A 13,423-nucleotide genomic window follows, 5' to 3' on the forward strand; every position below is an offset into this window, starting at 1 on the left:
CTCACAGTATTTTATTTAACATACATTCCAAAAATTTTATGAAAAATTAACATGAGTCTGGGGGCCTGCTGCTTAAATTTTGCCATAATTGTTTACAATTTTATATTATGCCACATAAAAATAATCAGTATTCAACAATCATGACCTATGGAAATTTCAATAAATATCCTTAGTAATTTATAATGGAACCATTCACTTGATAAAACGGGTTACACAGTCTTTATATTTTTATTTTAAAGGCATTTTCTCATACACTGTAGCCTCGATAACTCGCTCTTCATTATAACGCTAATCTCAGTATTTTTTCCTTAAATTCTGTCACTATTAATTACTGGTCAATGACCATTAAAATTGTCAAACTTTGCAAAAACATAGCTATTTCACCTCGACAGAAAAGAAAAATCGCCACACACTGTCACTTTAATATGTATTTGTAGTCATTTATGGCCTAACAAAAATGTCTGTAATTAATATTCTTATTTTCTTATAGCTATCTGATTCCTAGGACTGGCTTTTTATAGAAAAATTTTAACTGTTGATTTCACATTTTAAAATCATTAAATCAAATCTTTCATCATTCAATAACAATAGAACCAATAGTGCAATACTTTTTTGCAGAGAAGGGAAAAAAAACTGAATACAAAAGATAAACAAAATTCACTCATAAAAAGCAGTTTCAACAGTTAACTGCTGGTACTGTAAAGTGATAAGCCTTGCTACCAATACTGAGCTAGGCCAACCCACACCGTGCAGTCTGACTTGAGTCTGTCTCTACAATGTTGATACCCCACATTTTGTACTTTGATACTGTAATCCCTAAAACTTCAAGTGGACTGTTCCAAATTCAAAGCAGGGCAAATCCATTATACAATTCCAGAGGGGAAGGGAACAATAGAAGCAGTAGCACTTTTGAAAGTAAAAGATACTAAATTACTTAACAAGATTTTTAGAAAGTTTAAAGATATTATATAATACTATATATTTGTAGAATATCAAGAAACAAGTTGACTTCTGCTAATCAATATGGGTTATATATAACTCTAGTACCATGTACATAAATGTATGTTTGTATTTTACATCCAAATTCAAACTGAATTTTTTGTCATTCAAAAGGTACATTTAAACATATAAATCTCATCAAAAGACATACATGTACAGTATAATAATAATAGTTTGAACTTCTGTAGTATTGGAATAGAAATTTGGAAAAACTATATCATTCATTTTCAAAAACTAAATTAACCCCTAACCTGCTGAATTTGTGAAATGGACTTGCCCAGCTTTGAATTCAGAATAGTCCATTCCAAGTTCAAGGGATTTCAATATAAAAATACAAACAAGAGCTGTCGGTAGAACAGCATGCTTGACTATTCTCAACACTTAATAATAAATCAAGAGCATAAATCAAGAGCCTTGATAATGTGAGAAAATGGATAATGTAGAATTTTCTAGAACAAAAAGGGCCATAATTGTGTCAAAATCCATGTTTCAGTTCTGGGCTATGGAAAGTGACCTTCTTTTATCCTCTCAAAAAATAAGTTTGGGCAGTTTCAACCCATTTCCTTCACACTTTTTTTCGAGATATCAACTTGCACACAAAAACTTAATGAAAGTGTGACACCTCCTGTCCACACCCAAACAAGTACAAAAGCTCTCCCTATTCTTCAAATAGACTATCCAAAACATTGAGCTACCAACAGTATAGAGCCTGGGTCAGACTTCTGGCATAGCTGTTCACTGGTGGACAAGTCTAATCTCTTTTTGTTCTAGCAAGTTAAGGGTTAAAAGAAATCATAGAATTAATACTATAACAACACACATTCGAATTGTGAAAAATGCACTCTTGATTGCAACTTCTTCATTTCAAAATGAAACATTTTTTTCATTTAATATGCAAGAGAGTGTTTTTAGAGATTTAGCAATATGGCACTCAAAAGTTGGATCAATTTTTAATGATAAATATGTCTATAAAAATGAGCTTTTATGTAAATTTATAACAACATAAAATTAAAATGAGCCGTGTCACGACAAAACCAACATAGTGCATTTGCGACCAGCATGGATCCAGACCAGCCTGCACATCCGCGTAGTGTGATCAGGATCCATGCTGTTCGCTTACAAACCCTATTACAAGTAGAGAAACTGACAGCGAACAGCATGGATCTGGATCAGACTGCGCGGATGCGCAGGCTGGTCTGGATCCATGCTGGTCGCAAATGCATTACGTTGGTTTTGTCATGACGCGGCTCAAACATTGAAATACATGAATGTCATGAAGAGTTGTTTCTTTGTTATTTCTTCAATAATGAGATGAAAAATAATGTTTGTCTTTGAAAATAAAAAAAAATGAACAATTTAAAGTTTGATGACAGTATTGCACATTTTTCATAGCAAATGTTTTCATTTAAACATATATATTACATATATTTCATCAGCACTTTAAACATTTTAATCAACCATTATACACAAGTTTATGATAATGAAAGGAATTGCGAGGTGATATTTTGTAATGGAACAGAATGTTAAAAAATACATGATGGATTTTGGTTTTATTTCCAAGTTGGAACATTAACTTGATGAAGTGGGAGATGTTATTTTTTAGCAGCACTTATGATGGCAAATTCTGAGATAAAATGGCAGATTTAAAATTTGTCCAAAATAATATATAATTATATCAATCATTTTCATTAATTATGACTACCAGAATATGTTATCCAGTAAACAAGCTGTATAGAAACCATCATGCTCCTAACAAAGATGCTACTGAAACTATGTTAACAACAGTATCCATCAACAATTATTACAAAAGAAAGTTAATCTGCTAAAATTTTAATACTTTAACAATTACATTTTAAAGTTAACTTTTCAAAGGTTTTCAATTACTAATGTCATGATCATTTTGAGTTGGTTTGAAAATGGGATAAATGTAAGAAAAACTTCAGATGAAACAATATGTGAAGATGAAACTTAGCAGATCTTTTTTTCTTTTAATTTGTCCTCCTTTGTTAGGTTTTTAGCATTATTTAACTAATGGGAGTCATAAAATGATTTTCTTGATAGAAGGTGTGCCACCCTGTACAATATTTCAGGCAAAAAAAACAAGCATCTAGGTTTAACCTCAGGCTAAAAACAAGCATTTTGGTATAACTTTAGGCTAAACAAGCATCTTTGTATAACCTCAAGCTAAAAGAAACATCTTGGTATAACCTCAGTCTAAAACAAGCATCTTGGTATAACCTCAAGCTAAAACAAGCATGTTGGTATAACCTCAAGCTAAAACAAGCATGTTGGTATAATCTCAAGCTAAAACAAGTATCTTGGTATAACCTCGTTAAAAATCAAGCATTTTGGTATAACCTCAGGCTAAAACAAGCATCTTTGTATAACCTCAAACTAATTAAAGTATCTTGGTATAACCTGGGGCTAAAACAAGCATCTTGGAATAACCTCGGGCTAAAACAAGCATCTTGGTATAACCTCTAGCATAAACAAGCATCTTGGTTTAAGCTGATGAGCACATTGGTAAACCTCAGACAAAGCATGTAGCTTGGTATATCCTGGCTAAAACAGGCACCTTGATATAACCTCAGGCTAAAACAAGCATCCTGGCATAACTTTAGGCTAAAACAAGCATTTTGGTATAAGCTCAGGCTAAAACAAGCATCTTTGCATAATTTCAAGCTAAGACAAAGCATCTTGGTATAACTGGGCTACAAACCGGCATCTTGATATAACTTGGGGCTAAAACAAGCAAATTGGCATAGACACCTTTGGCTAAACAAGCATCTTAGTATAACCTCAAGCATAAAACAAGCATTTTTGGGGTTTAACCTTAGGAAAAAATGAGCACACTGGAAAAAACCTCAAGCAAAACATGCAGCTAACTAAATTTTTGCAAGTCTGTTTCTGTACAAACAGGAATGAAGTCTACATAAAAAAGCAGTATAATGAAAATTTCCTAAACATGTCCGGTTTTAATTTTGGAATTGTTGATCATTAAAGGGACAGATTTTTTAATACCAACATGCTAAAATAAATTTGCTATCCACATATAATGTGGTCAGACTGCACCATTAAGCCAGACTGACATTGCTTTACAACAATGGCATATGCAAGACAAAAAAATACGACAAACAGTTTACAGGGTAAATTTGAAAGCTGTGTAGGACAAGCAAATCTGGATTAGCAACAAGACATGACAGGTATATACCCGTGTAGCTAGAAAACAACATACACATGTAGATAGATTTCAATGAGCAAATATTGAGCATAACAAAGAGTGATAAAAAGTTAAATGCTATCTCTAAAGCAGTATTACATCTAAGACATTTGAAATACACTAAAGGCTTCTACCTCGCCAATATTGCCTGTTTCTTGATCCGGTAAAATTTGTTCACATGACGGCCACAAATACAACTCTGCTGATTTTAACGTGAGACCCAAAGTCTATTAACAAGAAATTTTTGTAATTGTATACAAGTTAGTAAACACATAGCATTGGCTTGCACAAGAATGTCATGACAAAAAAGAATCAGAAGTCATTTGAACGGTCATATACAATTTGCTGTGTTAAGTGCATTGTTTTCATCGTTGTTTTTTTCCCCGTGTCATTATTGTAATAGGCAAAGATTTCACATTGAATTTTATCCACTTTAGAAGCAACAAATAAAATTTAAAAGCTCAAAGTATTTGAGTCAGGAAATGATGGTCAACTACACTAATAGAATTTGGATCTAAGGTAGATTTTATTAATGGTATATTGATTTCTACCTAGAATGACCTTGAACCTCTAACTTACTTTAGCACTTTTCAAGCTACATGTATATAGCGTCCAAATTTTGATCATATAAAGAGTTCTGTTTTTTGAAATAAAAGTTAAAACTACACAATACAATGAATTAATGACCTTAATCTTGTAAAGAACATTAAATTTGCAAATCTTGTATTACTGTAAACTTACTAAAATCTGGAGTTGAGTTCCATTTACTTTCTTAAATAAACGTTCTTTTGTATGTGAAGTTTTTTATCATTGAAAAACAAGAAAAAAAAAAAAAAAACATTTCATTTAACATGAGAAGACAACATAAAAAGATTTAGGAAAACTTTTGAACTGAATGTAAAGAAGTTACAAGAATAAAGAAACTTTTTAACAACTCCCTTAGATGTAAATTTTGAAAAAGTTCTAAAATTTGAACGATGACAATGATAAACAATATCTTGAGGGCATGGGACCAAAGTTTACAGTAAAACATTTCATCAAGAACAAAAATAGATTAACAAGTTACATATTACAACAAACATAAAAAGATAAAAAAAAAAAACATTTCATCTAAAATTACATAACTCAATAATAAACTATTAACAAAAATTTGTAACAAATATAGATTCACAATTTTGTAAAAAAGAAAAAAAAAACAATGAATTTTAATTCACAATTGATGTCCTCTCATTATATGAGAATAAAAACCGTATTTATTACCGCACTGTTTCCCGCAAACGTTACATTTGAACGGATCCGTATGACTATGACAGCCGATGTGAATTGAGAACAGAACTTCATCGTCAAAATTAATTCCACAATATTCACATCTTGACTCGCCACAGACCGAACTATGATGTTCGCTAGCATCTGATTCGCTAACCGACTGAGATCGGAAAGTTGTCCTTGAACTCTGACACTGAGATCGTGAATTTGTGGTAGATGTTGTTGAATTGCTCATAATACATTGCACAGCCCGATCTATGCCCCGAAAACGAGGCCGCCCACAGAAATCATAATAATCTCCATCTAGGTCAATTTCAGATTTTACGATAGGTAAAACACACTGAAATCCTCTAGTTGTATGGTCTGATTTAATGATAGTGTTTGCTGGGAGGGGCGATAACATGCTTGTATCTTGGTTTAATTCATTGCCATTTTCAAGTTCAATATTGACATGAGTAACAGTTCCTGATGAGGCAGCGTGGTCAGAATTACCGCATATTTTACGAGGACTAGTGAGATCTGTGGGAATATCGTTGTGCGGATTCCCTGACAATAAAGTGTCTTCATTATGACTGCGACCTATTGGTAAATGCAATGTTCCAGCTGACCCATTAGCTAACAAATTAATACCTGGATTAACAGCATCAGATGGATTATGGGTATGATTGTCTGTCAAGTTTCTAGTAATATCTGGCATTGTTAAACCTCGGGAGTGAGCCGAGCTCGATATACTGCAGGCATTATCTAGGTCCGCCTCTATCTTAACCTTTACATCTTGATGAAAGTCATTACAATTAGAGTGTGGGCATGAACCATGGTTATTACAAGTGTGTACGTCTTGTATGGGATGACTATTGTCTAAACCGGGTGGTATATAATAATTTGATGATGTCACGGTGCTAGTTGCTGCCTGTCGCGATGATTCTGAATTCATTATGGATGATACAATTGATCGTAAATAATTTGAAGCGAGATTCTCTCCATGCCGATCTCTGTAATTTCCGTAAGGGACACCATACTGGTCAAGAGGAAAATTCATCGCAGGTTGTCTCCCAGTAACAGAATACGGGAAACCAACCCTGTTTGATCTATTGACTAATAACGAATTATCAAATATATGTCCTGTGTAATTGTTTGTATCTGTACTCTCTGGCTGATATCCATGAGATCCGATATAACGTTGAGGGGACACAACATTTCTAGATATGCCTGGAATAACCGAAGACTGCGCTAAATCCGGCATATCCGGGTGAGCCTGCTGGTAGTGATCGCGTAGTTTACGAGAAATTGATGTAACATATGCACACTTAACACATTTCAGTACGTTAACAGGTGATGTTTTATGATGAAGTCTCCGATGACGTCTAAAGTTGGATTTATCGTGTGTAGTGTAGTCACATAATGAGCAACGAAATGTCTTCCCATTTCCTATAATAACATAAACAGTACTAAATTACATGTGCACAGCTCACATCTGTACCATTAATAAACCTAAAAATACCTAATAATATCAAATCAATTATTCTACAAATATTCTTATCATTCTACAAATATTCTTGACTTTTAACTTTTTGAGAACAGAGAATGTATTACTGGTGACATTCAATCACACAAAAAAAATCTTTATTATCTTGACTTTCATGCTGTTGTCGAGGTCATATCCATGGAGGAGATATTGCTGATATTATAGGACTTCTCTCACTTCACTATTTCATTCCCAAATCCATTCATTAACTGGTTAGCTTCCTCAAATAGAAAAATTCAGTACCCCTTAACCCTAGCTGTGGAATTCTGATTATTCCAAGTCTGGCAGTGACTTAAAACAGTTGGCAAAGGACCCTTTGCAAAAAAAACAAAGTCTAATTATAAAGCCAAAATATAATGACTTAAGCAGCTTAAAGATTCTGTGATTTTCTAAACTCAAGCTGTCAAAGGAGTGACACATACCATTAGTGCCTCACCATCTCTATGATACAGGATTATAAATAGGTCTATTTAATATTATTTTAAAAAGTGAACATAAGTGTGACAACAAAATTGGCAGGCGTTTGACCTTGTCCTTCATAACCTTGACATTGAGTTAGCACAGCAACAGAATGTATTTTGCAAATCACCGTGTTCAGGTGACTATAAGATGTTTTGAAGAAAGTCTTTCAAAGGGTATAGGATTTATCAAGTTGGAAGGTAGACAAACCAACCTATAAACTGACCAATGTAACAAAGTGATTTCAGTATTGGTCCCACCGCTTAATGTAGTGCAGAATAATTGTCCTTTTAGCATTGAAACAATCACTTTTATTTAGGAAATAGGGGTGAAGTGATTCTTAGTCAAAGTTTATAAAGAGAAATACAAATGTACTGTAGCTACAAATACTGAAAAAAGCATAGAAAAACAGCATACCACCATGTTTTGCTGAGTGTAACTGGAACTGGTTATAACTACTGGAGGAGTAGTTGCACAGTCTACACTTGTAGTTGTGGGGCAACTGACAAATCTCCGAGTCTGGTGATGATGGATAGATACCACCATTGCCATGACCTAAACAAAAAGAAACAAACTTAATCCCCAGTATTTAAAAAGAAGGCAATAAACCAAAGTGTTTATATTAATAATCGTTAACTTCAGGTCAGTACAGTAATAGATCTTGGTAAGAGAGCAAAGGGTTCATAAGCAAGTACATTTGTAATTGGTCTTAGTCAGTGACCTATAATATTTAATAAAATCTACATAAAATCTAAAAATATCTTGGAAATTTCAACAAGTTACTGGCTGTTACTGTTATAGAAATATAAATGCAAAACTTAAACAAAAATTTTGCAACTGAATTATCTTTATTAAGAGTTTAATGAATGATTAATGAAATATAAATTGTTTGCAAAATGATATTTTGTCAACACCAAGGTGGGTAGGGCAGTCCCATTTGAAATAGTAAAGTTAAAATCACAATAATCTAGTGAATATAGTTAAAATAGAGAGAGATATAGATTCTTACCACCAGGTGGAGTGTTATTTCTGTGCACTGACTGATGTAATTGTGTTGGACTGAGTCTCCTTCTCACACCTGAAATAGAATTACCATTGACATACTGGTACTGTGAATTCATTTAAATTTCTGGATCTGTTATTTCAGGGTTTTGTCACAAAGAACATTTTCATGGGTGAGTACTTAAATTCGTGGATTGTTTATTTTTCAATATGTTAATAATGTGAAGCAAAATAATCAACTGAAATTTGGTTGGATCTTAAATTTGTGTACTGATCTATCCATGAAAATAAAACAAGAAAATTAGTGCCCAACGAATAATAATGATTTTTGCAGTAGTCCTGGTCTGGAAACATTTGTTGCCTTATACTAGGAAGCCATTTATACTAGGAAACCATTCATACTAGGAAACCATTTATATTAGCAAACCATTCATTCTAGGAAACCATTTATACTAGGAAAACATTCATACTAGGAAACCATTTATACTAGGTAACCATTTATACTAGGAAACCATTTATACTAGGAAACCATTCATCATCATATATACTCAATATACGAAATATACTCAGATATAAATTGAAAACCATATTTGTGGTATTAAAAGCCCAATATTAGTTTAAAGAGTTGCAACGTTTTTCAATTTATGGTATTTTTTACAGTTATAATAAATATTTTGGAAAAAAGGGAGTGTGACAATGATCTGAAATTTTGCAAACTAGCTATTGGTTATAGATTTACATCAAATGGAACATAAATCTAAAAAATTTATTTTCAAAAACCCTCAGTGGAGTCCCTTTAATGTTATGGTATAGAGAATCACACTTACTAGAAGACACAAAAGATCTGTCATGTGTCATGTCTATACTTCCATTGTCCGCTGGTGAGAGAACTGTCCTACGTGGTGGTTTGGGCCGCTCTGGAGGTGTCTTGTCTGATATCACCCGCACTCGACTCAAATGATCGTTACTAGCCTCTGAGTTACCTACAAACAAACAAAATATATACACGTACATGTACAAGATCTTAAAACTATATGTATTATGAATTCTAACTATATGTATGATAATGATTTAAAAAAATGTCACAGGTAAAAATGTCAGAACAAGTATTGTACATATGCGAACTGTACTGCTGGCACACTTCATGACTTCAGCTAGTGGAAATTTGGGAGTCATTTACTACTTGACTTAAGCTGTGACTCCCAAAACAACTGTGCTTTTCTTTCTTTACCGCATAGATAGATATAATGTGACTTCCACTGTTAAGAGATTTCGCACTCTCACCTGGACAGCTCAATCAATTGAAATCCTTTATGAAATAACAGACAGTTCCAAATAGGGTTTAGTCCATTATACAACTAATACAAAATGTGTAGCAGAATAATAATTGAATGCTTGAGATTATCAAAAATAATTTTCATAAACATACTGCATGTTGATTAATTCATGGAGAAAAAAATAATTTTAGGTTTTACACAAAAATGAAGTTCCTCTGTTCTACATCATATGAGCCGCGCCATGACAAAACTAACATAATGGGTTTGCGACCAGCATGGATCCAGACCAGCCTATGCATCGGCGCAGTCTTATCAGGATCCATGCTGTTCCCTATCAGTTTCTCTACTTGTTATTGAGTTTGTAAGCGAACAGCATGGATCCTGATCAGACTGCGCGGATGCACAAGCTTGTCTGGATCCATGCTGGTCACAAACCCATTATGTTGGTTTTGTCATGGCGCTGCTCAATTATGTACATGTGTATTGACACTTACGCGAACAGCCGACTTATATCATAAAAAGTATTGTTTTTTACAACAAGAAACCACCAGTAAGTAACACCTGAAAGCTTTTTCCAACAAAGTATATAATTTACCTCCAATTTTATGAAATCCTCATGGTAAGTCTTAGAACACTATATGTATGAAATACGAAACCTTGTAAGTATACAAAACTACTTAAACTGCTGCATTAATTTTTTTCTTCAAGTTATATAAAAATGGAGGTGTTCCTATTGGAAAGGTTATGAAAGTTTGTGCCATTTACTATTATGATCAATGTATTATCATGACCACAATTCTGTTTATTCAAAATCAAAGGATGTGCTAATATGCCCTTCAATGTCCTTGATGAATTAACATGTACATTTATCTAATATAACAAGAAAACCAATTTATTAATCTTATGCTTGCTATGATATGATTTTACAAAACACATTTGTAATGCTGATTTTCATTGGGTAATTATAATGCTTATATCATCTATATACTCAGCCGATGCAAATTTATAAATTGATATCTTTTAATGTAATATAAATGTACATGTAGCTGTTGTGCAGTATTTTAAATTTAATAGTTATAAAGACTTTTGCCTGAAATTATAGTTGTGTATCTATGGTTGTTTGCTTGTTTGCCATATAACCCTTGCCTAACAGCTCAGGTCATAAAAGCCTACAATGGTTTATATTGGACCATATAACCTGTCAAAATCTACTCAATTTTTACTCATCATGAGCACTGAAATTAGTACATTTTAACTAGAGCTGTCATTCATAGAAATTATATCAATTGTTATTTTTCTGTAGATTAACAATTGACAAACATTTTAGAAAATCAATAATTTTGACTTAATATTAAATGAATGTCTAGAAATTATTAAAATTTACACCAAATATATAAGCAGAAGCATATTTCATAGCAGAGATGACAAAAAATGGTCAGCAAAATAATTAAACAATGGGCATTTTTAAACAAGACAGATGTATAAATGCATTTAAAATGGTATGAAAAAGAATTACAGACAAGACAAGTAATTAATACTTTAAGTAAGTAATTATCATTATATATCAGTGCATCATCAATATTTCTCATCTGATATCAATAAATCGTCCATTTGCATAGCACTGAAACAATGACAGCTGTACATTTAACCTGAATCAACCTCATTACGAGTGTTAAAATAATCAAATTCTAACAAAATCCATTCATAGTGAAGATTAATACACGTTTTGTTTGTTTGTTTCATTTTACGCATTTTCCCAACAGTATTTGAGTCATATAGGCGGGTAGTTTCCTAACCATTGTTCCTGGAGAGTTAATACAGGTACAACATCACAGTCAAAATAAAAATCTTTAAAAAAAATCCTACCTGAGGTGTTCCATAAACTCTCCCTTGTATTTGAGCACATAAACCCTTCACTATCAAGCCTGGCAATCTTCTTAGCCACTCCCTCACTGTCTACAATGCTACTAGGTAATGGTCTTTCTACAGATTCATTGATGGCACAACCATGACCTCGTCTTGTCAATGTCGCAAACGATGATGTAGCATTATTAGAAATTCTCTGTCTATTTGGTGTTGTTCTGATGATGTTACTTATAAGATAACTTGTGTTGGCTCGCTTTGATGCTGATGTCGAGATAATATCTGATGGCATGATAGGTGAAAACGAGCTCGAAACTGACTGAATGTTTCCTGCAGTATGTCTTCTTTGCTGCCTATCTTCTATAGTTAAATTTAAAGCTTCATTTGAACCAGTGAAGTGATTATGTCCATTTAATGGTAAAATACCACCTGGATTGCGAGGTCTCGGTAATTGAAGAATATCTAGATTATCAATTATCCTTATACCGTGTTTGAACTCACGGCCAATCATTTTGTCTCTCATTTCTATCTCCCCCATACTACCAGCTCTCTGACGCTCACCAGGTGTCGCTCTTGCTGACGGGGAGGGTTTCGGTGATAGCGGAGCATAAGTTGTTCCACTTACTGATCCTGACCTTAACCTTGGTGTCCCAGGTGTACTGGGGGTGGCCAGCCTTACAAATGATGGACTAGGTGTCACAGACCTTGAGCGACCTAAATAGCGGACACTTATTTCACCTCCATTGTCACAGATCTGATTATCATGCTCTTCAGTCAAACTACGACTCGAGGATCCAACTCTATCAGTTGTGTTATCTGTAGGCAATGGACTGTCATCAACAATTATTTCACTTTCATTATCTGACAGATAGCCCCTATTTGTTTGGTTTGTCAAGTTGTTGTCAGATGAAGACGAGTCTAACACATTTCCATCACAAACATTCTGAGACGAACTAAATTTAGCAGAAGAGCTAGATTTAGCTACGGTAAGGTTTTCAGGAGTTTGTTGAACGCTAGAACTGCTACAGTCACTACACTGTTGGAGATCGCGACCAGTATGATTGCTGGTACCATGCTGGCCATCATTCTGGATGTCCTTATCCCTCTTCTCAGACAACACACTGCTCACAATGTCTGGACATTGTTCACCTGGTCACAGAAAATTTGTTACTTAATTGTATTATATTTACAGAAACACCAACAAAAGATAAATGAAGTTTTCTTTATATAAACTAATAGCTTTTTCAAAACACTTTCAGGTCAAAAAGGCAACGGTTCTGAATTTTATAAATGCTCAGTTTAATGAATGGACTTTTAAATGTTCATATATTTACTGTATTAACTATTATACATGTATAAGACAAAGACAAATAGACTTTTAATACATTTCCAAAATCTGGTTATCAATAAAGTAATGATATTCTATAAATATAAACCTGTGGAGACCACATCGATGACAGTATCAGTAGAGGATGTAGCACTACTGGCAGATACTATCTCCATGTCAGCATTGTTCTCCATAGCTTCTTCTTCTTCATCACCAGACACTATTTCCACATCATCAGCCATTCTCTACAATCTAAATAAGAAAAATCAATCACAACTGTAACATGGCACAATGATTTTTTTTTTGACTGGACATTTTTTTGTTTGTTTGTTTCATTTTACGCCTTTTTCCAACAGTATTTCAGTCATATAGGCGGGTAGTTTCCTAACCATCGTTCCTGGAGAGTTACACCAGTACTAGACTACCTTCCTCCGCGCTAAACTACCAAAGCATCTCCCGGGGATCGAACCCACGCCAGAGAGGTA

The 13,423-nt window shown here is 33.7% G+C and overlaps 1 protein-coding gene across 1 annotated transcript; it reads right to left on the reverse strand.

The window, feature by feature from the left end:
* Window positions 1-5,479: 5,479 nt before the first annotated feature.
* Window positions 5,480-13,200, reverse strand: LOC132723941 (uncharacterized; the record flags this gene model as incomplete). The annotated part of the gene is made up of 6 exons (XM_060708746.1): window positions 13,048-13,200; window positions 11,615-12,760; window positions 9,299-9,454; window positions 8,479-8,547; window positions 7,887-8,024; window positions 5,480-6,913 (listed from the first exon to the last, which is right to left on the reverse strand). Coding segments are annotated over exons 1-6 (3,076 nt in total), but the record flags the coding sequence as incomplete, so codon positions are not given.
* Between the last annotated feature and the right edge of the window lie 223 nt (window positions 13,201-13,423).

Source organism: Ruditapes philippinarum, unplaced genomic scaffold (assembly GCF_026571515.1).
Source record: "Ruditapes philippinarum isolate M1 unplaced genomic scaffold, ASM2657151v2 ctg10440_1_1_1_1, whole genome shotgun sequence".
Classification (NCBI taxonomy): Eukaryota; Metazoa; Mollusca; class Bivalvia; order Venerida; family Veneridae; genus Ruditapes; species Ruditapes philippinarum.